The following is a 25,384-nucleotide window of genomic DNA, read 5'->3' on the forward strand; positions in this document are numbered from 1 at the left end:
GTATACATTCTTGTTTTCTGGACAGTCACTGAGCTTTGTAGTTTCTTGCTTGAGTGGCATGTGTGGCCTCAGACCTGCTCTTAGGCTGTGATTAGAAACAGCAGGTAGAATGAGAGCAGGTGTTTCCTTGTGTGTTCTGAGTGAGGTCAGGGGGTGAGCAACTTTCTTGAGCTGGGAGTGGGCCTGGGGAACAGTTCAAGGCTATGTTTTCCTTTCTGTAAACATTTCTCTAGAATTCCTGGTCCCAAATGGTGTACTGTCAAATGGAGATATTTTTTTCCTCTGAACAAGTAGAGACACACTATGGAGAAATTATAATCATTATTGTCATTATCATCATCAAGAGAGGGCAGAGAGGGCATAATGGAGGGGGGAGAGGTTATTAGTGTAAATGATATTAAATGTTGACGTGTGTTGGGTGGATACCGAGCAGTAAAAGTTTGGGAACCTTGGAGTTCTCTTTCAGTATCCCCTTCCCTCAGCACTGTTGGGAGTGCCTGAAAATCATCCACCATGTGACTTTCTTTTGTTTGTTTCTTTACCTTCAGATGCATATGTGAAAGGTAGCCAGTGTCCATCTATTGCATAATTCTATGCAGCCTGTAAAGAAAGAGCAAAGAGATGGTGTCCCATGTGTGGAGAGTTGCTAAAATGTATCATGTCTTTTAGTCTAAAAGGATGCTACTTGATAGACCCACCAGATAGTGATGCCCTTGCATGAAATTAGACCTCCACTACAAAAAAATTTATGACCTTAGATCCTTGAAATTACAGCCTGAATGCTATAGGCCAGGCTGCTTTTGTACATTATCTCATTAACTCTTTTTTAGTAGCTCATCTAACTTAGCCATTCTCATTTTCACAGAAAGTAAACTGAGGCTCAAAGAGATTGAGTAACTCACCCAATGTCGCCTTATATGAAGAATTAGCAGAGCTCATCCCTGTTGATCGTTGATCTGCTAAGTTTCAACAGTCTCACTGAGCAATACAAATTCAGGCTGAGCCTTTGTCCTTATTTAAAATAATTTTGATTATCAAATTAGGATGCAAAATGATTGTGGGTGTAAGACCCCCAGCACTGGGCTTAGTGTATCATACAGGAGTATGGTAAATTTAGTTGACTTTCCCACAGCTCTGTTCTCAGCCCTCTTTTCCCCATGCTCTTTTCTTGAACTCTTCAGGCCTGAACCTGTCCTCTTCTGACTCAACAGCTTTCCTATTTCTCCCTCCCTCTTTTCTGCCAGTCTCCTGCCCAACCTGAAGCTCAGGGTACTGAGGTGGCAGCAGATTCTTCTGCAGCCTGGTGAGGCACCAAGCCTGAGGCTACAAATGACAAGAGACAGGATAACAAAGATTCTAGAAGCAAGCCTTAGCCTTTTCCCCAGAGCTAAGAGTCAGTACTCAACTCCCCTCAGCACTGATTTGGGACCAATTAATTAAAAAAAAAAAAGGCAATAGTTATAGTCATTTCCCTTTCAGAAACTTTTGGTTTCACCACCATAACAGGTGTGTGTGTGTGTGTGTGTGTGTGTGTGTGTGTGTGTGTGTGTTTTATATATCTATGGCCTAGGGTAACTTTCCTTGTCAATCTCAAATTTCTCATTGAACTAACCCTTCAGTCAGCAAATACTGAACAAGCCCTCAGGATGTGCTCAGGCTTTTTGAAGTTCTAGAGCTACCAAGATAAATTGTGTACAACCTGGATTTCTAGTGGAAGAGATAGAAGATATGTTATAGACAAAAGCCCAAACCCCTATATCACTGTGGAAATGTTGAAGTACTATAGAGACTAGAATAAGATTCAGTCATTGGAGGCTTCAAAAGAAAGAAATGGTATGTTTGTGGTAAGGTTTTTTGTTGGTTTTGTTTTATTTTTTGGCTGGTACTGGGGCTTGAAATCAGGGCCTGGGTACACCACCTCTTAGCTTTTTCACTTAAGGTTAGTGCTCTACTGCTTGAGCCACAACTCCACTTCCAGCTTTGTTGCTGGCTAATTGAAGTCAAGAGTCATGGACTTTCCTGCTTAGGCTGGCTTTAAACTGAAATTCTCAGATGGCAGTCTTCTGAGTAGCTAGGGTTACAGGCATGAGTTGTTGGGTATGGACTTTGAAAGATAATTGGGAGTTCCTTTAGAATGAAGAGGAAGAAGGAGGTAGTTTAGATAGAAAGATCAGAGAGTGATAGAAATGCATCTTGCCCAGATTGTAGGGAAGTATGGTAGGGTGGCAGTCATGGAAAAGGCTGACAGGAGGCCAAGTATAAAGAACCTGGAAAGTTGAACAAAGTCCTTTGAACTTTAATCATTCTTGGTTGGGAAACAATCAAAGGTAGTTCTGTTCACCTGTTTCCTTTTTTCTTCTTCTTTTTTTCCTAATTGAAATTAAAAGGTTTAAGTTCAGAGGAGTTTTTAATTCCTCTGCATTTTCAACCACTTGCTTTTTCTTTTCAGATTTTGGTGGTTCTGGGGTCTGAACTCATATTTGCTTACTAGGCAGGTGCTCTACCACGTGAGCCACACCTCCAGCCCTTTTTTGCTTTGATTATTTTTCAGGTAGGGTCTTTTTGCTCAGGCCAGACTAGCCCTCAGTCTTTCTAGCTCTGCCTCCTCTATGGCTAACATAATAGGCATGTGTCACTGTCACCGTGCCCAGCTTGTTTTGTTAAGATGGAGTCTTGCTAATAACTTTGTCTCCTGGCCTAGGACCTCTATCTCCTGAGTAGCTGGGATTACAGGTATAAGCCACCATACCCATCCTTCAACTACTTTTTCTGTGTGCCCTTCCAGGCCTCGCCCAAATGCTTACTTGGTTTTTATGTAGGAAAAAAGGAGTCATATTTCCCATATCCTGAGCATTTATTTTCATGCTGCTACCTGATCTTTATAATTATTCTCTTTGATGATTGCATAATTGTAATAGGCTATGAGTTATTGTGCCTTTTATGAAACATGGTAGAGTGAAATGAGCCAAGAGTTCAACTTCAGATCTATGTGATCCTAGTAAGATATGTAATCACTTTGAGTTTTCATTTCCTCATCAATAAGATGGGTTGATTAATTTTGAGAATATCCAATTAAACCAATTCTGGTTATGATCTTCAGGAGGCATTTGCTCAATGAATAGCTACTGCTTTATCAGCTTGTACAATTTGATTTCACCTGGCCTTCAAGAAAGAATGTAGATGGAAAAATACAGAATTGATTAGATGGGAAGGAAAGAGAGCCTGGTGTAGTGGCACACACCTGTAATTATAAACTGAGGAGGCTGAAGGAGAGGATCACATGTTCAAAGCCTACCTAAGCTACATAATGAGATCTTGTCTTTAGGTGGAAAATAGATGGGTTGAAGAGAGACCCAGAAAGCCCTAGACTTGTGTTGTAGCCCCAACCCTGTGTGGTGGCTGAGCACTTGAAATGTGTGCCTCCCCTGTGCTGAGTTTAGTTCACTACCTATAAAATCTGCACTACATTTAAAAGATTTAAAGTGTATGTTGATTATTTATTGAAAGGCTATTTTGAAGCAACTGCATCAAAATATTGTTGAAATTATTTTCATCTCTTTTTAACATCAGAAACATTTTTTTAAGTGCTTATGTAGCTGGAATTCTATTTTTGTTGGACAGCAGTGCCAATGTCAGGCTTTAGAGTCATATAGCTGGTTAGGGATGGAGAAGCAGAGAGACGTAGGAGATGAGTCCCTGGCTGGCTAGCTGAGTAGGTGATGAATCTTTTCTTTTGTGGCTTTAAGGAAGTCAGAGAATAGCTGGGTTTGAGTACTTAATTGAATGGCAGGTCATTAATGGCTATTTACTGAGCAGTTACCTAAAAGACAAGAATTTGGTCCAGAGTAGAATAACTACCCCCTGCTTTTCCTCAGCTAGCCATTCTTCTGCCATGTTCCTCCCATGCCCTTCTTCTTGCAGGTTTGCTGGGGGGCACTTCTGTTCATCTTTACATGCTTGTGGTCCACATGGATGCTGGCATTTGTCATTAGGTTCTCAACATGCTCAGAGGCTTCTGGACAGAAAGACTTGCTGACCAGTGTGCTTCTTGTTGGCAAGGTTGCAGAGAGGTTAGCAGCTTCAAGACTGGTTCCTCTGGAAGCTTCATGTTCTCCACATCCTCCACAGCTCCAGGATTTCTCTGGGTTAATGTGGCCTGAAGCAAGACTATATAGGAAAAAGTTGCAGCCGAGTGACTGGGAGGAATGAAGTTGCAGGCCAACCCAGGCAGAAAAATTCACTGGGCTCCCTCTCAGTGGAAGAAGAAGATGAGTGTGGTCCTGTCATCTTCATTACCGTAGGAAATGGATAGCTCAGATATGATGGGAATCATGGTCCAGGCTGGCCTGGGCAAAAAGTAAAAGAACTTATCTCAAAATAAACAGTAGAAGAGAAAATATTGAGAAGAAAGGTCTCTCATATAGTGATATGGAACCAGCGAGTGCATGCAGCTTCTGGGCCCCTGATTGATTATGTGTCTCTGGCTTTCTGAAATTCAGGGAATCTTCAGGAAGTTGATACTGATGAGGAAAGAGATGAGGTTGGCTTCTGGATAGCATTCTAGAGAATCAAATGTGGGTGTTTTGGGGGGAAAGGTGGGATGAGGAGAGAGAGCCAGCAATTGAACCATACCTGGTCCTTGGAATAACCAGTGTGCCATCCTTTGCAGGATTCCTGATGCCAGTCTGTGTAGTTAGAGCAAGGAATATAGAATATATTAAACTTGGGAGGAAAAGGAAAAAGCAGTCATCAAGAAGCACCAGTGTGACTTGGTCTAAGAGTTCCATTTTCACTTAGGTCACCTGACTTTAGAGGAACAAGTGTGTCCACGGGAATGAAATGGCTGTGACATTTTGGGTTTTACTAAAGCTTTCTACATCCCTCCTAACCTTGACTGTGGTTGTCCTGGAATTTCAAAGTCTCTGTTAGAAACAATGAGACCATTGATTGAGCTATCCTATATGCTACACTGTATAAGATAAAGTTTCAAAGATAGAAGAATATATGAACATTGCTATAGTTTTTCTTTTCTTTCTTTATTTGGGAGATGGGCTGGTACTAAGGCTTGAACTCAGGACCACATGTTCTTTTTTTTTTTTCTTTATTGTCAAAGTGATGTACAGAGGAGTTACAGTTTCATACTTAGGGCAGTGCATACATTTCTTATCCAACTTGTTACCTTCTCCTTCATTTTCCCCCACCTTCCTTCCTCCCCATTTCCCTCCTCCCCTTGAGTTGTGCAGTTGGTTTACACCATATAGTTTTGTAAGTATTGCTGTTGTCTTGGTTTGTCTTTTTATCCTTTGTCTCTCGGTTTTGGTATTCCCTTTCCCTTCCCTAGTTCCACTACACGTATATACAATATCCAGGCTACCAAAATCAGTTACAGTGACATCAGGGGTTAAATCACAGGAAAGAAAGACAACGTAAAAAGGGCACAATTTCACATGGTATGTTGAAAATAACAACAGTGAAAAACCACTTGTTTCCATAACTTGGAGTTCATTTCATTTAGCATCATCTTATGTGTTCATATGCACATAGCTATTGGACTATTGTGATCTGCTAGGATAATCCTAGGTGAGTACTAATTATTCCCACTGATGGAGACCATAGAGTCCATGTTTCTTTGGATCTGGCTCACCACTTAGTACGATTTTTTTCTAAGGCCTTCCATTTCCTTATGAATGGGGCAATGCTGTTCTTTCTGACAGAGGCATACAATTCCATTGTTATATGTACCACATTTTCTTGATCCACTCATCTACTGAAGGGTATCTGAGTTGGTTCCATATTTTAGCCATGACAAATTGAGAACCACATATTCTTGTTCCACTGTTTCTCACATGGCTGGTGTTCTACTATACAAGCCATACCTCCAGTCTAGCTTTTTTGCTGTATAATTGGCAATAGAGTCTCTGGGATATGTCTACCATGGCTAGTGTAGACTGTGACACTCAGCTCTCAGCCTTCTGAGTAACTAGGATTATAGGTGTGAGCTAGCTCTTCATTTCATTCTATATCTTGACTTCACTGGTGATTTAAAAAATTGCTACTTAGCTCTATTCTTTGAGGAATCCTACCCAATCTTAGTGATGAAACTCACTTTTTTGTGCCATGTTGGGAGAAAAATGCTCCATTCTCTTCTCATACTCCTTCTCCTTTGCGTCCCAGAGGAAGAGTCCCCTCTGACCTCCGGGAACCCCAGGTCTTTGGCAGCAAATTTCCTTGTGATTAGGCCTAAGCTCTGGAAAGCCCACTCTCTCAGTTCAGAGGCCCCTATACCTTTCACAGTCTGTGACAGACCACAACTGTCACCACCTCAGGGCCGGAAGCGGAAGTAGGCAGCTAGAGCAGGTTGGGGTAGGGGTGGGGGGCATTGGCCCTTGGAGGGACTTTCTTCTAAAGAGGCTCTCACCTCACTGCTCTACCTCTGACCTTTCAAAGCAACTGGAGAGCTGCAGTTAGCCATAAGCCTGACCCCTGCGGAAAGGTGTTGTTGGCTCTCAGTTAAGTTGGTTGGAGATTGTGAGGGAGCTGGCATAGTGACTGGAGCAAAGGAGTGATAGAAATACCTAGGCCCAATAGCTGAATCAATACAAACATTTCTGTCCTGAAGGCATGCACAGGTGCATGTTCTTACTCACCCACCTACCCTGTCTTCCACGTGTGCATAAACACAGGCCTGTGCACGCCTGCACACCCAACACCACGTGTGTGGATGCAGTACTCCCTTCCTGGCCCTCCAGGGACCATCTACCTCTTACTGCTCCCAGACCCTACTCCCCATCACCCTCCTTCCTTCGAACCCCCAAATACAGCCTTTCCAGGAGTTCCAGCCTCTCCAGATTAGAGCTCTCTGGGGACCAGGTCCTTTTGAAAGGAAGAAAGAAAGAAAAAGGGAGGAAAGGCAGAAAGAAAGTGGGAAACAGAAGAATAAAGCAGTGCAAAGGGGCTGTGGTGCCTTGAGCTATGTCACTGAATCACAATGAATATGGACTCTATTAAGCTCCGTTCTGCCTGTTAGTGTCTCCAGGGGCAACACAGCCCCCATATGGCAAGCATGCAGCAGATTAGGGTAGGCCCCCAGGCCGCATTGAAGGCCAGAGGCTTGACTGGCAGATGAACCCCCTCTTTGCCTCCCCCTTCTCCTCACACTTGACACTGCCTGTGTTTATCTAAAGCAAGGGTGGGGGGGCATTTGGAAGTTTTTTGTCCCAGCTCTGAGAGAAGGGGAGGAGGCTGGAGGCTAGCTAGGGAGGGTAGGTTGAGGGAGGTAGGAGGTAGAGGTAGGGCCCAAAAGAGAGAAGCTGGAGGGAAGGCCTCATAAATATTCAGGAGCTGCTCTGAATGGAGACAGAAATAAAGCAGATGGAATTTGTGTTAAAGAACAGCACAATCCACCCGGTTTTGAGCCCTCCAAAAATTTTTTAAAAAAGGAAAAAGAAAAGTAAAAGTAAAAAGAAAGAAAAAGGGAATAGCCTTCCAGGAGTGTAGGGGCTTCGTTTATCCAATTAGCAAGGTTGTCAAAATGAATTTATATAGAATAGGGGTGTGTGTGTGTGGGGGGGTGATTGAGAAGGGCATATAGCAGAGAAAAAGTGATTTTCCTTTCCTCTCTCTTTCCAGATTAGCAATAAAGCAATTTACATGAGAGTATCTCCATAGGGTGTGTGTGTGTGTGTGTGTGTGTGTGTGTGTGTGTGTGTGTGTGTGTGTGTGTGTGTGTGTGTTTAAATCCCTTTAAGGAAATGAGGCTAGTTTTGTGTGAGTGGTTTTTTTTTTTTGTTTTTTTGTGTTTTTTTTAATGGGTCTGGGTTGCAAAGAAAAGAGAACCCAGCAACTTTCTCCAGTACTGGAGGGATTGGATACGCGTGGCTTTAAAAACTCCATGTGCAGATCAAATCTTTCCCTCTGATGGTAGAGGTCTGATGGCAGAGGTGACTTCTCTCCATGGGATCCCCGCCCCCCTTCCCTATCAAGCCTCCTTCCCTTTCTGTTTTCTATGTGCCTGAAAGGAAGTAGCCTTTGGTGGTTATGAATGGCAGCTTCAGTAAGTGAAGGGCCCAGGTTTGCTAATCTGGCCAAAACGTCACTTTGATTGTGTATTCCTTCCTCAGTAACCATCAGTAGCTCCACTCTGGCCATGGTGTTATTGTCAAACTGTTCCACAGCATGGCTCAATCTCAATGTGGACACTTTCCTTTGAATCTCCAAAGTAGGGGATATAATCTCCCAAGGGGAAATACCAGTGATTGGGTGGGCGGGGGGGGGGGGGGGGGGGGCGAAGGGAAGAATGATTTCCTTCGTGTTTATTTCTGTTTTAACAGGGAATGAGAAGTTAGTTCTGCTTTTCTCATACAGAACGCAGCAATTGTCAGCAGTGTCTTGGGTGTGAACAGGAGGCTGCTCTGGATCCCAGCCATCTCCCAGTATAGAGGGCTTGACATCGGGGACCTTACCCACTTACTCATTCACCTACAGTTTTCTTCTTCTGTGTTTAAGTGGATTTATACATTGTCTTACTTAGTTTTAGCTAAATTAACTCTTACAAAGTAACAAGTGGCTTAAAGAGATTGTTGCACAGAAATTGGGTTAAAGCTGGTCATCCAAGCACCTGCATACAGGGAGAAAACAATGGAGTCGCCCCTTTCCAGGCTACAGAAGGCAAAAAGGCTGACAGTGGAATCACATCCGCTAGAAGTCAACAAAATAGCATCCAAGTAGACTGTTTAGCAGAGATTACACCCATATCAGTAATAATGTTGGAATCCAGGCCTTGAGTCTTAAGATATTAACTAATAATACTATGATTAAGATGTTGTTAAAATGTATTTAACTTTCATCCACTCTTTCTTCCTTCCTTCCTTCTTTCCTTCCTTCTTTCCTTCCTTCCTTCCTTCCTTCCTTCCTTCCTTCCTTCTTTCTTTCTTTCTTTCTTTCTTTCTTTCTTTCTTTCTTTCTTTCTTTCTTTCTTTCTTTCTTTCTTTCTTTCTCTCTTTCTTTCTTTCGAGGTACTAGAGATTGAACTCAGGACCTTATGCTCCTAAGGCAGGCAGTCACTATCATTTGAGCCATATCTTCAGCTCCTTTTTTTAAAAACCTAGTTTATTTACTTATTATTCTTCTTTTTTAAAAATCATTTGGTTGTAGGGCTTGAATTCAGGGCCTAGGTGCTGTCTTAGAGGTTTTCTACTCAAGGCTAGCACTTTACCACTTTGAGCCTCTACTCTACTTCTGGTTTTCTGGTGATTAATTGGAGATAAGAGACTCATGGACTTTTCTTTCCTGGCTTCGAACTTGATCATCAGATTTCAACCTCTTGAGTAGCTAGGATTACAGGAGTAAGTCACCAGTTCCCAGAGGTTTTTTGTTTGTTTGTTTTGTTTGTTTGTTTGCCAGTCCTGGGCCTTGGACTCAGGGCCTGAGCACTGTCCCTGGCTTCTTTTTGCTCAAGGCTAGCCCTCTGCCGAGCCACAGTGCCACTTCTGGCTGTTTTCTATATATATGGTACTGGGGATTAGAACCCAGGGCTTCATGTATAGGAGGCAAGCACTCTTGCCACTAGGCCATATTCCCAGCCCTCCCAGAGTTATTTGTTTGTTTGCTTGTTTTGTTTTTGTTTTGAGGTTGAGTGTGCTTTACTTGTGAGCTACAGTCTTCCTACTTGTACTTCTCCATGTTCACTACTGTGCCCAGCCAGTGAGTGAAATGGAATCTCAAGAATTGTTTTCAGTGCTCGAGCTGCCTTTGAACTGTGGTCCCTCATCTCTGTCTTCCAAGTAGCTAGGATGACAGACTTGAGCCATTGCACCTAGCTTACCTACTCCTTTTAAAATTTTAGTTCTATAGTACATGCATTTAATTTGTAAATGAATACATAGGAATGAATTAGAGATAGCTGTTCAGAATATTTTGCTCATAAGGGACTAGGATTAGCACTATGTAGAGACCACTGTTCCATACAAACTTCTGTAACATTCTCGCTGCTATCAAGCAAGCAGTCTGCAGGAGACTTGCTCAGTGTCACCCTAAGAGTTTCAAACACTACAGCCAGAAAATTTTTTCCTGAAACTACTTTCATTTGCCATATCCTGTTAGTCACCGCATTGGTGATCAGTTAACCTACTCCAATAAGTATACTAAAGTTATTATATGAGAGAAATCCCAAAATGGTAGTGGTTTAGGACAACAAAGATTTCTTTCTTTTCATGTCACATTTTGAACTGCATTCTTCTATCTTCTGAAACATGGAGTGTGTGATCACCAGACTGGGAGACACAGGAGGTGAGAGTAACTCTCTGGTTTTTAACTGCCCTAGCCCAGAAGTGACATACAAAATACTCACATTCCAGTGGACAACAGTGGTCATGTCGCCCTCCATGAATTGCAGCGGAGGCTAGAAAGTGAAGAGGAGCTTGGGATATTTGCTGGATAGTGATGAACCTAAGTTTCAAATTCAGCTTTAAGGTCTTAAGGTTGAAGTACATCTTCAAGAACAGTAGTACCTTATATGCTGTCTTATATGTGGTAGATCACAGTAAGATTTTTTTTCTTCCCAATAGCAGTAATAACGTTAAAAAATCATAGTACCTGCAGAGTTTTACTAGAGACACACATAAACTTTGGACAAATACTGAAGTGTGGCTCATATTTAAGAATATCAAGTCATTATTATTGTTCCCTATTTGATACCACAGTGGATATGGTAGCTCTCATCCATAATTCCAGCATTTGGAAGGCTGAAGCAGGAAGAGTAGGAGTTCAAGGCCAGCCTGGGCTACATAGTGAAAGACCCTATCTAGAGAAGGATAGGAAAGAAAAGAGAAGAGGAAAAGGCAAGGGAAAGGAGAAGATGGGAGGATGGAGGAGGGGGGAAATAAAGGTATCAGTGATCTGGGTAGGTGTTTATGATATGAATCTAGAACTATCCTGTCTAATGTGGAAGCTCTAGCCCAATAAAGTCACTTAAAATGAAAGAAAACTTAAAATTCCGTTTCCCTGTCACACTAAGCACATTTCAAGTCCTACACACCTACTCTGCCTTCAATAGTCCAAACGGAGACATTTCCATCATGGTAGAAGCTTCATGGAAGGGATGTGTGCCACAATTAAGAGGAGGGTACTCTAGAGGAGGATATAAATGATGGGACAAAAGTGCTATATAGAAAGATACTGCACTGTAGGTGATCAACCAAGTAACATTTTTTTATGTAAGGGAATAAACTCAGAAACATTGTTAAGTTAGTTCTAGAACCTGTGCTAACACTGGTCAAGATGAAAACAGTTAAGTTTGCTAGGAGGGAGTGTGGGGCCAGGGAAGATAGCCACACTAGTCAGAAGTCCTGAGATCTGTGCCTTCTGTAAATCCCTCAGACTCAGCCTGCAAACACTCTGGGTGTTATTCTAAGATGTTATTGTGTTTTCTTGAGGGCACTCCAGTGTTACAATGTTTCTCTTTAATTAGGTCTGTGGGAAAAGTACTATTTTTTTTAAGTACAAACCAATACTTTCACTGTATATTTTGAAAGGTGTGCAGTGTGATGTTTTGACCACCTTTCTTTCTTAATTCCTTTTCTTGAGTCTTACATATTGAGCCCTTTGAGAATTAAATTCATATATGTCCTCAATATCTCTTTAAAGCGTGTGTGTGTGTGTGTGTGTGTGTGTGTGTGTGTGTGTGTGTAGTAGGATTTGCACTCAGGGCCAGGGGGCTGTTCTTTAGTTTTTTCACTCTACCACTGAAGATATAACTCTACTTCCCACATTATCTGGTTAATTAAGAGGTAAGAATGTCATGGACTTTCCTTCTCAGGCTAATTTTGAACCAAAATCCTCAGATCTCAGCCTCCTGAGTAGCTAGGATTACAGTCATGAATATCCTGCTAAAGCTTGCCTTCCTGCCTGCCTTCCTTCCTCCCCCCCCACCCCCTCCTTTCCGTCCTCCTTTCCTTCCTCCCTCCTGCCCTCCCTCCCTTCCTTCCTTCTTTCCTTTCCTTTTTTTTTTTTTTTTTTTGCCAGTCCTGGGGTTTGAACTCAAGGCCTGGGCGCTGTCCCTGAGCTGCTTGTTCTCAGGGCTAGCTAGGGTTCTACCACTTGAGCCACAGTGCCACTTCTGGCCTTTTCTGTGCAGTTTATTGGAGGTGAGTCTCAGGGACTTTCCTGCCTGGGCTGGCTTTAAGCCATGATCCTCAGATGTCAGCCTCCTGAATAGCTAGGATCATAGGTGTCAGTCACTGGTGCCTGGCTAAAGCCATTCTTTCATGCAGGAGTTCCAGCCTCTTGAAACCTGAGGGTGCCAGCACTTGCACTCCACTACTTGGCAGTCCCTCCAGAGCTTTGGTCTATCTCACAGACCTTTACAAGAAGGGGAATCTTACTCTGTAAAATTAGAAACATGCAATATTGTATACCTTGGGGCAGAAATAGTTAATTTTTCTTGTAAGTGCCTCTCTCTTTTTAAAAATTAATTAATTTATTGTCAAAGTGATGTATGGAGGGGTTACAGTTTCATATGTAAGGCAGTGAGTACATTTCTTATCAAACTTGCTACCTCCTCATTTTTCTCTCACCTTCCCCCCCACACACAGTTTTTTTGCCAGTCCTGGGCCTTGGACCCTGGCTTCTGTTTTGCTCAAAGCTAGCACTCTGCCACTTGAGCCACAGCGCCACTTCTGGCCGTTTTCTGTATATGTGGTGCTGGGGAATTGAACCCAGGGCCTCATGTATACAAGGCAAGCACTCTTGCCACTAGGCCATATCTCCAGCCCAGCAAGCAGTTTTTTGTTTTTTTTTTTTGGCCAGTTCTGGGGTTTGGACTCAGGGCCTGAGCACTGTCCCTGCCTTCTTCCCACTCAAGGCTAGCACTCTGCCACTTGAGCCACAGCGCCACTTCTGGCCATTTTCTATATATGTGGTGCTGGGGAATTGAACCCAGGGCCTCATGTATACGAGACAAGCACTCTTGCCACTAGGCCATATCCCCAGCCCCCCGCCCCAGCACCCCGCAGTTTTGCAGTTGGTTTACAGAATATTGTCTTGTTGCTGTTGCATTGGTTCGCCTTTTACCCTCTAATTTACCACTTTGATGTTCTCCTTCCCTTTCCTAGTTCTGATAAACGTATGTACAATGCCCAGGGTACCAACATCAGTTACAGTGACATTAGGGGTAAAACCATGGGGAAGAAAGACAAAAGAAAAAGGCAGAATTTTCACATAGCACCTTGAAAATAATAACAACAATGAGAAACCACTTATTTCCATAACTTGGATTTCATTTCACTTAGCATCATCTTATGTGTTCATATGTACCAGCTATTGGAAGGGAAGGAAGGTTTTGTAAGATCTCATTCTACACACACACACACACACACACACACACACACACACACACACTATTTTTAAGAAAGTCTGTGTGCTGTCTGCTGTCTAACACTCCCTCCTGCTCAGCTCATCTTTGTGGTTGGTCTCAGGATGTCCAGTGGGTGGACTTGGACTTGTGGTTTAGATCTCACAGGCTTCCCTTTGGGAGACAGCTGTATATTTGGGGTGTCCAGGGGACAGGATGGAGCGAGGTCTTGTGAGGTGTTCTTTTACTCTCATTCTTGTAGTCAGCCAGCTCTCTAGGGAGATGGTGGAGCTAGCCCCCACCTGATGAGCAACTTTCAGTTGTCTGTAATTTTCTCAAAAAAAAAAAATCAAATATTCTAAGGCTACAATTTCTCCTGCTTGGTCTCAACCCCCAAAGTGTATTCTGCTGTTGTTGTTTTTGGAAAGTTTTGGAAATGTCTGCATAGAGGCAATGAGTTCCGCAGTGAAACTTCTCAAACACATGTTTATGTCCAAATGATCCTTTTAAAATGCCCAAGGACCAAGAGGAAATCGTGGCAGAATTCATTCTCCTTTCTTCCTGTTTTTGCGTTGTTTTTTCTTGCTTTCTCCTTTTTTTCCCTGAGAAAATGCATGAGAAAGTAAGAAGGATCCAGACACAGTGTGCATTGCCAAGCAAAATATCAGGTCTTACTGTTCTTTGCCTAGCTTTGAAATTGTACCTTGCTCATTTCACAATGAAACCAAGTCATACCTCAATTAGATTCTCTAACTTAAGCTTACTTGCATATATGTGTGTATGTATAATATTGCATGTATACAGATATACACATATATATGCAAACACACATATATTTATATATAATGTTGCTAGGCACTGGTGGCTTATGCCTATAAGCCTAGCCACTTAAGAAGCTGCGATCTGAGGATCAAGATCAAGATTTGAAGGCAGTCCAGGCAAACAAATCCAAAAGACTCATCTCCAATAACCAGCGAAAAGACAGAACTAAAAGGAAGTGTGGCTTAAGTGGTAAAATGCCAGCTATGAGCCAAAAAGCTGAGTGAGAGCACGAGACTTTGAGTTAAAGCACCCCCCTCCAATATATGTGTGCATGTACATGCATATATAATACTCAAAATAGAATCCTCGGATACCCAAATCGTTGGAATCATTTTATTTCTAGATCAAATTCACTATATTCAATAAGTTACTTGGTCCAAAAAGTAACTCAGTTTGTCCAATACCCCAACAGTTAAGTACCTTCCATGATTCCCCTTCAACTCCCCACCCCCCATACTTGCTCCCACCCACATTTTTTTCTTTTTTCTTTTTGGTCACAGTTCTGCCATTATGTGAATGTGTCCTTTTGGGTCATTAAACTGGTACCTGCTTCCAACTAGAATGGTGGTTGGCAGCAAGACTAAGATCTGTTTCCATTTTGAGCCTTATAAATTACCAAGGGTGCAGAAGTAACAGGAATTGTTTGGCTTGTCCTCATTAAACAGGAGGGGGTCTGTGCAGAATTTCCTCAGTAAAACCTTTCCTGATTTTACAACCCTGACACCTCTGTGCTCAGATAAGAAGCAGCCCTCTGGCCTTCTTTGTCTGCTTATCCTCATTTGGCCTTTATTACTTCATGTTCATTTTTACCTCCCTCTCTCCCTCCCTCCCTCTCCCCTCCTTCCCTCCTTCCCTTCCTCTCTTCTACTTCCTTCCTCTTTTTCCCTTCTCTATCTCTTGGGGGCAGGGAAGGACGTTGATATCAATCTTCTTAAAAAAAAAATCTAGGGAAACTGGGGCATGTCATGAAAAGCTAATTTCTTAAAATCCTGTAACATGCAGTGTCTGAATTAATAATTGCCTTATTGGATAAAAGTAGATTAGAGCATTAAAACAAGCATCTGGAAGGTGAAGAGAGCTCCCAAAGCTTACTATTTGATATAATTTTTTCCCCTAGAAATGACAATTCTACTTCACCCTTAATTCCAAATCAGTTAAACACCCACCCTGTACAGACGGCTGGTAGAAAGAAAAGAAAAGCAAAGATAAAAGGCTGCTATTCCTAGCTTAAAAGCACAGAGCTTTGGAATCAGACAAAACTAGGTTTTGGTTTAGGCCTATAGTTCTATGATTCTGGGGAAGTTATTTAGCCTTGAGAACTGTCAAGACTTCCTGGAAAATAGGGGTAATGGTCTCGTGTTGCAGGGCTGCCTTTCCCGCCCCAAGCTGGCTCACATCATTTGTAGCTCTAGGAACTTGACTTTGCTAGTAGCACAGCCCTTTGATATGATATTCTGCATTGTCTGAACAAGAGCAACTCCCCCCTTTCTTTTATAAATTGCCAAGAAAACGCATTTGAAATGCTTCTTTAAAAGTTTTCATTCAAACACTGTTTTTTTCTACTTTAAATTTGTTGGGCGTTTTTGTTGTTTTTTGGGTTTTTGTTTGTTTGTTTTTGTTTTTGTTTTTGTTTTGTGGAGCTTGAACTCAAGGCCTGGGTGCTGTCCCTTAGCTTTTTCTCCCAAGGTTGGTGCTCTACTGATTAAACCACACACAGCTCTACTTCTGGCTTTTTAGTGGCTAATTGGAGATAAGTCTTGTAGACTTTCTTCCCCACGCTGCCTTTGAACTGTGGTCCCTGTCCATCTCATGAATAGTTAAGGTTATAGGTGTAAGCCACCAGCACCCAGCTCAAATCCCTTTCAGAAAGTCTCCCCTGTCCTTTCTCAGAGGAGAGCAATTGAAAACTTGCAAGTTCTCTGATGTGGAAGTCCCAAGGCAAAGGGTGGTGGAATAACGAAAAAGAAAGAACCTTTTCTTGGAAAACATTGGGAGCGTCATTGTGGGAAGGGTCCTAGGTCTAGTTTGGAGAGTACTGGTTCAGGACAAAGGGGATATAGTTGTTATTTCTCCATCAGAGGCCAGGCTGAAAGCAAGAAGCTAATGAGCCTCAGAGAAAGGAAAGTTCTATGCAAATCCCAAGTACCTCATGCACAGAACAAGAGCCTCAAGCTCTAGATTACAGTCCCCACATGTCAACAGTGATGGGGTTGAAAGACCTGTAGGACCCTTCCTCACCCCAACCTGTGCAAACAGCCAGAGTCTCCTCTGGGAAGCTTAGCTACTTCCCCTGAGCTTCCCATGGTGACTGACTGTCAGTCTTCCTCCAAGTCTCTGATTAAATAGGTTGTTCTAGAATGAGCATTTTGACTGTAGCATTGTTACATGCACATGATTCAAGGTGCTTCCTCTACTGTCTGATCATTGGAAAGTTGCCTTCAGTATTACAAGAACTCATTCATGACTTCCTGTCAAACAAGGTGTTGATCCATCCTCCTTATTTAATGACGTTACATGAATACATCAGCGAAAAACATAGAAACAAAGCCTTAATTTTCTCTGTGGCAGAGAGCACATATGTTTGAATACACCTGGATGTGTGCTTTTGGTAAATCATTTCTGGCTCATAGCTTACAGGAATCATAAAGGAGTAAACTCCTGTGGAAGGTGAGAACTGAATATCCTAGGCCCGGGTGAAGGGGTGGCTGATAGCTGAGACAGGTCATGGGGTGTCTGCAGATTCAGAGCAGGCTCAAGGGAAAATTGTTCTGGGTAGAGGTGGAAACCCCAGATACCAGTGCCAGACTCAGGGAGGAATGAAAGGCAGTCAGTGATGTTGAAATGGAGTCTTACACACCGAGAAGTTGAAGGATCTTGGCTAACGTGTGACTTCAGTCTGTGTTTGTGTCTTGTGCACAAACAGACAAGTAGAGAGGGACTGGTTGTTTCCAGGAGTAAAAGAAAGTTCTTGGGGATGTTGGTATAGAGCTGGGAGATGGAGAATGAAAGCAGAAGAGCTTTCCTCAGTCACTGAGACCTTAGGATTTATGAATTAGGAGCATCCTCATAAAGGGGAATTGTGTATATATTGCACAAGAGTGCTGCCTCAGAGCCGGGCACTGGTGGCTCAAGCCTGTAATCTTAGCTACCCAGAAGGCTGAGATCTGAGGATCACAGTTCAAAGCCAGCCAAGGCAGGAAAGTCTGTGAGATTTTTTTTCCCCTAATTAACCACCAGAAAACCAGAAGTGGAGCTGTGGCTCAAAGTGGTAGAGTGCTAGCCTTGAGCAAAAAGAGCTTAGGTACAGCACCCAAGGCCCAAGTTCAAGCCCCATGACCAAACAACCAACCAACAAACCAAAAGAGTGCTGTCCTACTGCACTAGTGACATAGCATGCTATGTGGCTGTGGACATGTGGCCTCTGACAAACCAACAGAGAAGGATTTTTCAGCCTTTCCCAGCACCTGTGCCTGGTACTCATGGCCCTGTGCCATAGATCTCATTTTCTCCCTGTCTCAAGCTTCCAGTTGTCATTGCTGTTGATCCCCTAGGCCAGGCCCCATCCACCTTGTCATAATAAAGTCACCTTCCAACTCCACCAGAAACTACTGCTTGTATATGAGAAAGGGCTCATGGGGGTTCCAGTAGCAAATTTAGGTCTGTGTGCATTGATGATGCCAGCAAGTGTGATTGGAAGCAAGATGAGGGAGATCTCCTGTTTGTTTACCACAGCCATTCTGTATTTGTCTCATGTGACAGTGTTGCAGCACACCGTGGTATCTCTCTGAATGACCTTGGTGGCTTATGGGACGCGAGCTTGGATCCCTCTGTGACCCAACATGCAGCGAGGGACGATGACAGCACACAGCAGACGGAGGCCGGCGGTGTCACTGTCCTGGCTCCTCTTGGCTACAGCAGGCTGCCTTGCAGATTTGGGTGAGTGTCTCCCTCCCCTCTTTCCAGGAACACCCCATTAATGAAGCATCCTAGAACAACTCTTGACAAGAGCACTTTATTTCCTCCAGCCTTCAGGAACACACAGGAATACAAGGTGGGAATTGATCAGGGAAACATTATTATACAGGTGACATGTGATACTTTCTTCATTTCTAGGATAAGCCAGTGGTAGTGGAGGTGTAATAACCATAACTGCCTTTTCTGTGCACTTGTCCTATGAGACCATAGCAGGCCATTTGCACACATTGATTGTGCGCCTCCTCACCACCCTGTGAGTCAAGCATGTTTGCTTCATCTTCTAGATGAGAAGCAGACTCACAAAGGCTGGGGTCACATGGCTCAGAAGCAGTGGCACTGAGATTCACCCCAGGTGTGTCCCACTCAGGGTCTGAGACCTCGCTATCATAACACATTGCCACTTCAGATCGACATGGGGGAACAAATGTTGGTGGAGAGTAGACAGGCGCAATTGGGTTTTCTGCAGGGCTGCTTGTGTGCAGTGCTTCTAATATGGTGCTGTTATTGGTTGGTGGGGGGGGGTGGAACATCAGTTCATTGCTGCATTAATCTCTCTCCAGATGAGGTCCCTCGGGTCACTGTCCAGCCTGCATCCACTGTCCAGAAGCTTGGTGGAACTGTGATTCTAGGCTGTGTCGTGGAGCCGGCTTGGGTGAATGTAACATGGCGCTTGAACGGGAAGGAGCTGAATGGCTCGGATGATAATCTGGGTGTTCTACTCAGCCGGGGAACCCTTGTCATCACTGCCCTCAACAATCACACTGTGGGACGGTACCAGTGTGTGGCCCGGATGCCTGCAGGGGCTGTAGCCAGTGTGCCAGCCACAGTAACACTAGCCAGTGAGTCTGCATGGGGTGGTCTTGCCTCCTGTCCCCTACTCTCTCCTTCCTTCCATCACTCATTGCATGAATCATATTTGAAAAAGACCTTACTGGCTGATATTTCAGATCAGAGGTAGGTGGATGCCTTACCATCTCCCATGGTGCAGGCACCATGATATCCTTGGAAAACGCCACTCTGAGCAGGGATGTTGTCTGGAGCCACCATCTATAGAGAGTGACCTGTCCCGGAGTGCCCAGATAGGGTTACACTTTACCTTCTCCAGTGGTCACCTGTGTGTTAGGTGAGGTGTGCCAGCTGCACCTCACCCTGGACTTCTTACCCTCTTCTCCATCCTCACCCCCCCCCCCCGACTTCCTCACCCACTCTCATAATGGTTATAACCAGGAAATTTACCAGGACTGTGCAAGTGCCTGCCCACCCAAGTGTTGGCATTAGCATATTCCAAATGCCTGGAATACAATGAAAAGGAAATTATGTGACCAAGATAAAGAAAAGAGAAACTAGGAAGGATTAGGTGACAGTGTGAGCCAACACTTCATACTTCCTTTTCCTTTCTGTTCTCTTTTCTTTTCCTTCCTTCCTTCCTTCTTCCCTCCCTCACTCTGTCCCTCTCTCTTCCCCCTCTTTCTTTCTTCTTTTTGGCTTGAGTTACATACAATATAAGTTTATTAAAATCTTTGTAGACATTCTACTTGTGATATAGAATCAGGGTTATTTCTGATCTCTATTTCTTCTGATTATTGCATTACAAAGGTCTTGAAGCCAACATATGGAAAGCAAAGGCCAAATGGCTCCTAAAGTCCCTCCCGGCTGGGTAATTCTGATGGATTCTGTTTTCATGTACTTCCTGCCAGATGGTCCTCATGACTACTCCTATTTCTTTTATGTTTGTGAAAGTGAGACATGGTTTTTACAAAATAATTAAAGTATATGTTAGAAGGAAAGTAAGGGCCGAATGATTCAACATAGTCACAGCTGGGAAAGGAGCCTTGTCTGGGGCAGGTATTTCTAGTTGCCATTTACTGTACCCAACTCAGCCCCATTATGTCAGGCCCGGTGGAGGTGGGTAATGTGACACACTGCCTCTATAGAGAAATACCATTTGGAAGCACATTAACTGATATTCTACATTGTACATGTGGGAACAGGAGATCGGACTGGTGAAACACTGTACTAAGACCTGCAGAGCAGCCCCGGCATCCATTCTTCTATACTGAGTCTGCAGCTAGGAAGTAGAAAGACTTGCCTTCCATTTGACCCCTTTCCTGATCTGGAGTATAGGAAACAGGGAAACTTGCTGAGCCTTCAATGGTGTTTGGGTTTAGAAGATGTCTGCAGCTCGTTCCCTGGTGACAGCGGTGTCCTCTTATTCCTGGTTTGGGATCCTCTCACCATTACCACTGACCTCATGGAGAGGTTGTGGCTCCAAGAAGTTCGTAATTTCATATCCAGGTCATACTGAAGGCACAAGTTTCTGTAACATGGCTTCATCACAGCTGGGGCGCCCTGGGGTGTGGGGTGTGAGTCCTGGCAGGAGAGTGGTGAGAGATGGAGAAGGAGAAAACCTGCCCTTGCCGGTAGTGATGTCCCTGGAAGCATGTCAGTCACTGTGGAGAATGGAGCAGAGGAGGCCGCTGTTGTACTCCTGTTTGCTTGGGAAATAGTCAAGGGGCCTTGCCATGTTCTAAAAGGGGAAGGCAGAGCATGTCCTCGGCTATCTCCTTGAAGGACCGAGCTGATCCTTGGTGCAGCTGGGAGCCCCATACACAGTGGGGGACCACGTCCTCCTCTGGGGCAGCTGGAAGACCATAGAGTCTGAATGTTCTTCCTCTGGAGAGCAAGCTGAGTGCAGTGTATGTGAGCGCCACATTGAGACCTCCTCCACTGTGCTTGTATTTGGGGCAGGGGAGGGGTGCTGGGTGAAGAAGGTAGAGACCATGTCAGCACATCGAGAAAGGCTGAGGAACTAAAGGTGTAACTCAAGTGGTAGAGCACCAGCCTGGAGCAGAAAAAGCCCAAGTGAGAGCATTACACCAAGTTCAAGTCCCAGTATCCTCACAAACTGAGGCTGGAACTACACTTTGTACCATCATGTATATCTTAACTTGGCTGTTATATTTCTATTTATAATTACATTATAGAACTTTCAGGATGTACAAAAAAAAGGCTCTCCCATAAGCCTACTGTCTTCACACAGCCACAATTATCATTTTTGGTGTGTATATCTTTCTAATCTGGTTTGGTTTTGTTTGTTTCAGACAAGGTTTATGTAGCTCAGGCTGGCCTTGAACTTGCAAATCTCCTGCCTCAGCCTCCTGAGAGTTGCGATTGTGGGTGTATGGCATCACACCCCTTCCTGTTTCCTTTTCCTTTTCTCTTTTTTCAGTACTGAGATTTGAACTCAGGGCCTTAGCTTGCTAGGCAGATGCTCTACAGCTGACCTATGCTTGCAGCCCTTATACATTGGTTATTTTTTGAGGTAAGGTCTCACTTTTGCCTAGGCTTTTACTTGGACCACAGTCTGCCTGTATTTCCTGCTGTAACAAGGATGACAGGCATATGCTACCATACCCAGCTTCTTCCCTTTGAGGTTCAGTCTTGTAGACTTTTCTGCCTGAGCTGGCCTAGAACTGTGATCTTCTTGATCTCAGATTCCAGGAAGCTTGGATTATAGCTGGATTATAGCTATGAGCCACAAGTGCCTGGCCCCTTTCAGTTTTTATCTCTATCCATAGTTTTATGCTGTTGTAACGATGCTACCATTTCTATTGTTTTCTTCCTTTTGGCATTGTATGAAAATCATTTTGCAGGGCCATATGAAAATTTACCTTCTGTTTTCTAGTGAAAATAAATACATGGTAAAGCAAAAATAGTGTAGTAGTCTTTTTTTCCCCAAGTCCTGGGGCCTGGGCATTGTCCCTGAACTTATTTTGCTCAAGGCTAACACTCTACCACTTAAGCCACAGTGTCACTTCCAGCTTTTTCTGTTTATCTGGCACTGAGGAATCAAACCCAGGGCTTCATGCATGCTAGGCAGGACTCTACCACTGAGCCACATTCCCAGCCAGCGCACTAATCTTAAGTAAACAACACAGTCCATTTTCTCATATGTATACACCCTCATTGTAGCACACCTCCTCATGCCCTTCCTAGCTCATGCTCCCTTCTAGCCCCAGCTAAGCATCACCATGATTGTTGATGGTCTAGAACGGTTATTCTCCTGATCTCAGCCCCCCAAGTAGCTCTGCCATGGGGCAGTGAACACTTCCTATTGCTGGGCAATTAGTGCATTTCTAGTTCTTCACTATTGCAAATAAAATGTGCCTTTCTCTAACAATTGTGCATTTAGAGGGCGTATAGGAATAGCCTCTTTGTAGATTTCATCTGCAAATGATCAACATGTATCTGTGAAATCCCAAGAAATTCCATCATTATTCATTTGGTCTAATGAGGAGCCAAGCTGAAAACTTTATTGTTTGTTGAAGGAACAGTTGGAGAGGTGAGGATTTATCTTGGAGCTCTCTTTAAGCTTCAAGGTGTATCTGGATCAGGAGAGACAATTTATAGCCTTGATTAAAAAAAAAACAATCCTGGCTGCTACTTCCTCTGGTGCTCGAAGGGATGCTGTGGTTGGCAAGGAGGACAAAGGAAGGATTTGGTTGCAGCCCAGGAAGGCAGAGCAAGAGAAGGGCAAGTGTGAGAGCAGAGTGAACTGGGGCATAGCCAAGAACTTGCTGCCTTGTCGTTTGGACATGAATCAGAAGTGAAATGTTTGGGTCTGATTGGGAGGAAGAAGGACTTGAAATGGAGTGGGCAGGCTTGGGAGGGGTGTCCTGCAGAACAGGGAGTTGGTGGATTGGATTGGGAGGTAGCACTGGGGGTGGTGGGAAGTTGGGGGGTAAGGGGGAAGAAAGGAGGTGCTGTCTTTGGGTTAATGCCACTGGGGGATTTGGCCTGGATTCAGCAGTTAGATTAAGTTTCTGCGAACACATTCCTAAGCAGAATGGGGGCTGTGTTTTGCTGGTTGGCTGGGGTACAGGAGGCTGCTTGGTAGCTGGGATTACTAGAGGGGTCTGCATTTAGAGGAAGGCTGGGTCTCCATGTGCTGGTGCTCACTCTTCGCCTTCGAGGCCTACTTCTCCTCTGGCGTCTAATGCATGCCCTCTTCCCTATGTTTGTTCCTCTTCAAACAAAGCAGCCGCTGTTTGGTCTACCTGGCAGCTTGATGTTTCATAGCCTGACTCCCAGAGATCACTCAGGGCTTCTGGCCCTGGGGCTGAAGACCTGGCTGGAGAGTTCAGGGGTGACAGGAGAGCTTTAGAGCACTTTCCTGGCTCCAGTCCCTCTTATGACACTGTTGGAGGCTGGGAGGTCTACTGAGATTTCACTCTGATCTGGTGATATTAACTTCTGGTATTCAGTAAAATGGAGCCAGAAGTGGAGAATGCCTGAGAGTCTACCTGTGTGTTCTCCCATCCTCTACCTAGACGCCCTTAGCTGTGCCAATGGGGACTTTTCATTGTTGGTGAGCCAGTGCCATTTCGGTTCTCATCAGAGGTCTTTTTTTTTCTTTCCTATTTAACCTGAGCTTTATTTTGGTTAACCTTCACTGCTACGCTAACGCCTTACTTCAGATCATCTTGGCTCTTTGTGTATGTGTGTGTGTGTGTGTGCACATGTGTGCATGCACATGCGTGTGTGCCCACGCACACACACATGTAACTGGGGCTAGAACTCAGAGTCTGGGTGCTGTTCCTGAGCTTTTGTGCTCAAAGATGGCACACTGCTACTTGAACCATAGCTCCGCTTGTGAGTTTTTGATGGTTAATGGAGATAAGAGTCTCATAGACTTTGCTGCCAAGGCTGGCTTTGAACTGTTATCCTTAGATCTCAGACTTCTGAGTAGCTAGAGTGATAGGCATAAACCACCTGTTGCCCAGCCTACTTGACTAAGTCTTGCCTTTAGAAATGCTTTTGACCTTGCTCTCTTTCCTTCCACTCCCTTCTCTCTACCTTTTAATAAGCACTATGTCAGGTGGCATAATGCTTATAATGGTTCACATGTGTCTTACTGCATCCCAAACCAGCAGACACCACCCAGGACACAGCAGGTCCCGATGAGCCCCCGATTGTACCTATATGGCTCTCATCACAGCAGAGCAAGTAGTTTAGGCAAGTGTCTCTTTGGAGGCAATTCAAAGAAATTAGATTTCCCTGCAGTCCAGCTCCCACAGTTGTTAATGGCTCATTAAGACAAAGGAGTTCCCACACCGATGCAGTAGTTATTCTCCAGCCTCTCTGGACCATGAACTCCACTTGGCCCTCTGAATGTTGGCTTTAGACTTGGATGGTGCTTCACCACTGGAAGATAAAGACTCAGAGACCTGCCCGGCGCTGGTAGCTCATGTCTGTAATCTGTTATAACCACTCAGGAGGTTGAAATCTAAGGATGTCAGTTCAAAACCAGCCTGCCCAGTAAAATCAGTGACATTCTAATTTCCAATTATTCCCCAAAAAGCCAGAAGTGGAGCTGTGGCTCAAGTAGTAAGAGTGCTAGCTTCAAGATACATTGTATACATAAACTGCTCTGTTAAAATACACACAAACAATTAAATACATACCTAAAATTAAGATAAGGGAAAGGGTAAGTTGGGATAAGTGGGTGAGAATGTTGAAAGGGGTAACAGTGATCAAGATGCACCCTAGTCATAAACTGCTTTGGTGAATGGTAGCTCCTTTGTACAACTACTTAAAGGTAATTAAAATATTCTGGAGGGAGGAGGACGAGGAGGATGAGGAGGATGGGGAAAGAATAGCCTTAAGGGGAAACCAACAAGCTCAGGGATAGTGCCAGCCCCTGAGTTAAAGGCCAAGAATCAACTCCAGAAGAAGAAAAAAAAAAAAAGACTTAGAGACTCTAATTATTCTAGTTCCTCCGGGAGGCCGCAGGCACAGCTTCATGTAGGCCCATGGTTCTGTATAGTGTCAAGAATTGCTTTGGAAGCAGGCATCTCAGATCATTTTCCCCATTTTTTTCAGGCCTTCATTTCTGAATTTTTATTCCCTGTAATCTTGATTTCCATTGATTTTCTTGATTTTTACTTTAAAAATTGACTCTTGTTCTATAGTGCATGTTCTTATAAACCACTTCAAATCATTTGTAGAACAGAGAGCTAGACAGATGGCAGGGAAACTAGCAAGCAGAAACTCAGTCAATACAAAGAACTTGTCTCTCATTTCCAACAAACACCCAAGTGGTGTTCACAGAATGCATTCTCTCACCTCAACCCAAAAGTTGGCCTCTTAGTTCAGTTTCTTTCTCAGTGCCTTACTACTTCTCAATGCATTCTGTCCCTAAAGATGTCTATTGAATAATATGAAATCAAAGTTCATGTG

At 43.9% G+C, this 25,384-nt stretch overlaps 1 protein-coding gene across 6 annotated transcripts in view; it reads left to right on the plus strand.

The window, feature by feature from the left end:
- Boc (BOC cell adhesion associated, oncogene regulated) overlaps positions 1–25,384 on the plus strand; it is an 80,028-nt gene that overhangs the window by 22,873 nt on the left and 31,771 nt on the right. For all 6 annotated transcript variants that reach the window (XM_048346615.1, XM_048346617.1, XM_048346618.1 and 3 more), the window contains exons 3-4: positions 17,930–18,106; positions 18,706–18,984. In XM_048346615.1, the coding sequence (XP_048202572.1) occupies positions 18,010–18,106; positions 18,706–18,984 (376 nt within the window). In that variant the 5' untranslated portion in view covers positions 17,930–18,009. The remainder of the gene's footprint in view (positions 1–17,929; positions 18,107–18,705; positions 18,985–25,384) is intronic.

Source organism: Perognathus longimembris, chromosome 5 (genome assembly GCF_023159225.1).
Source record: "Perognathus longimembris pacificus isolate PPM17 chromosome 5, ASM2315922v1, whole genome shotgun sequence".
Classification (NCBI taxonomy): Eukaryota; Metazoa; Chordata; class Mammalia; order Rodentia; family Heteromyidae; genus Perognathus; species Perognathus longimembris.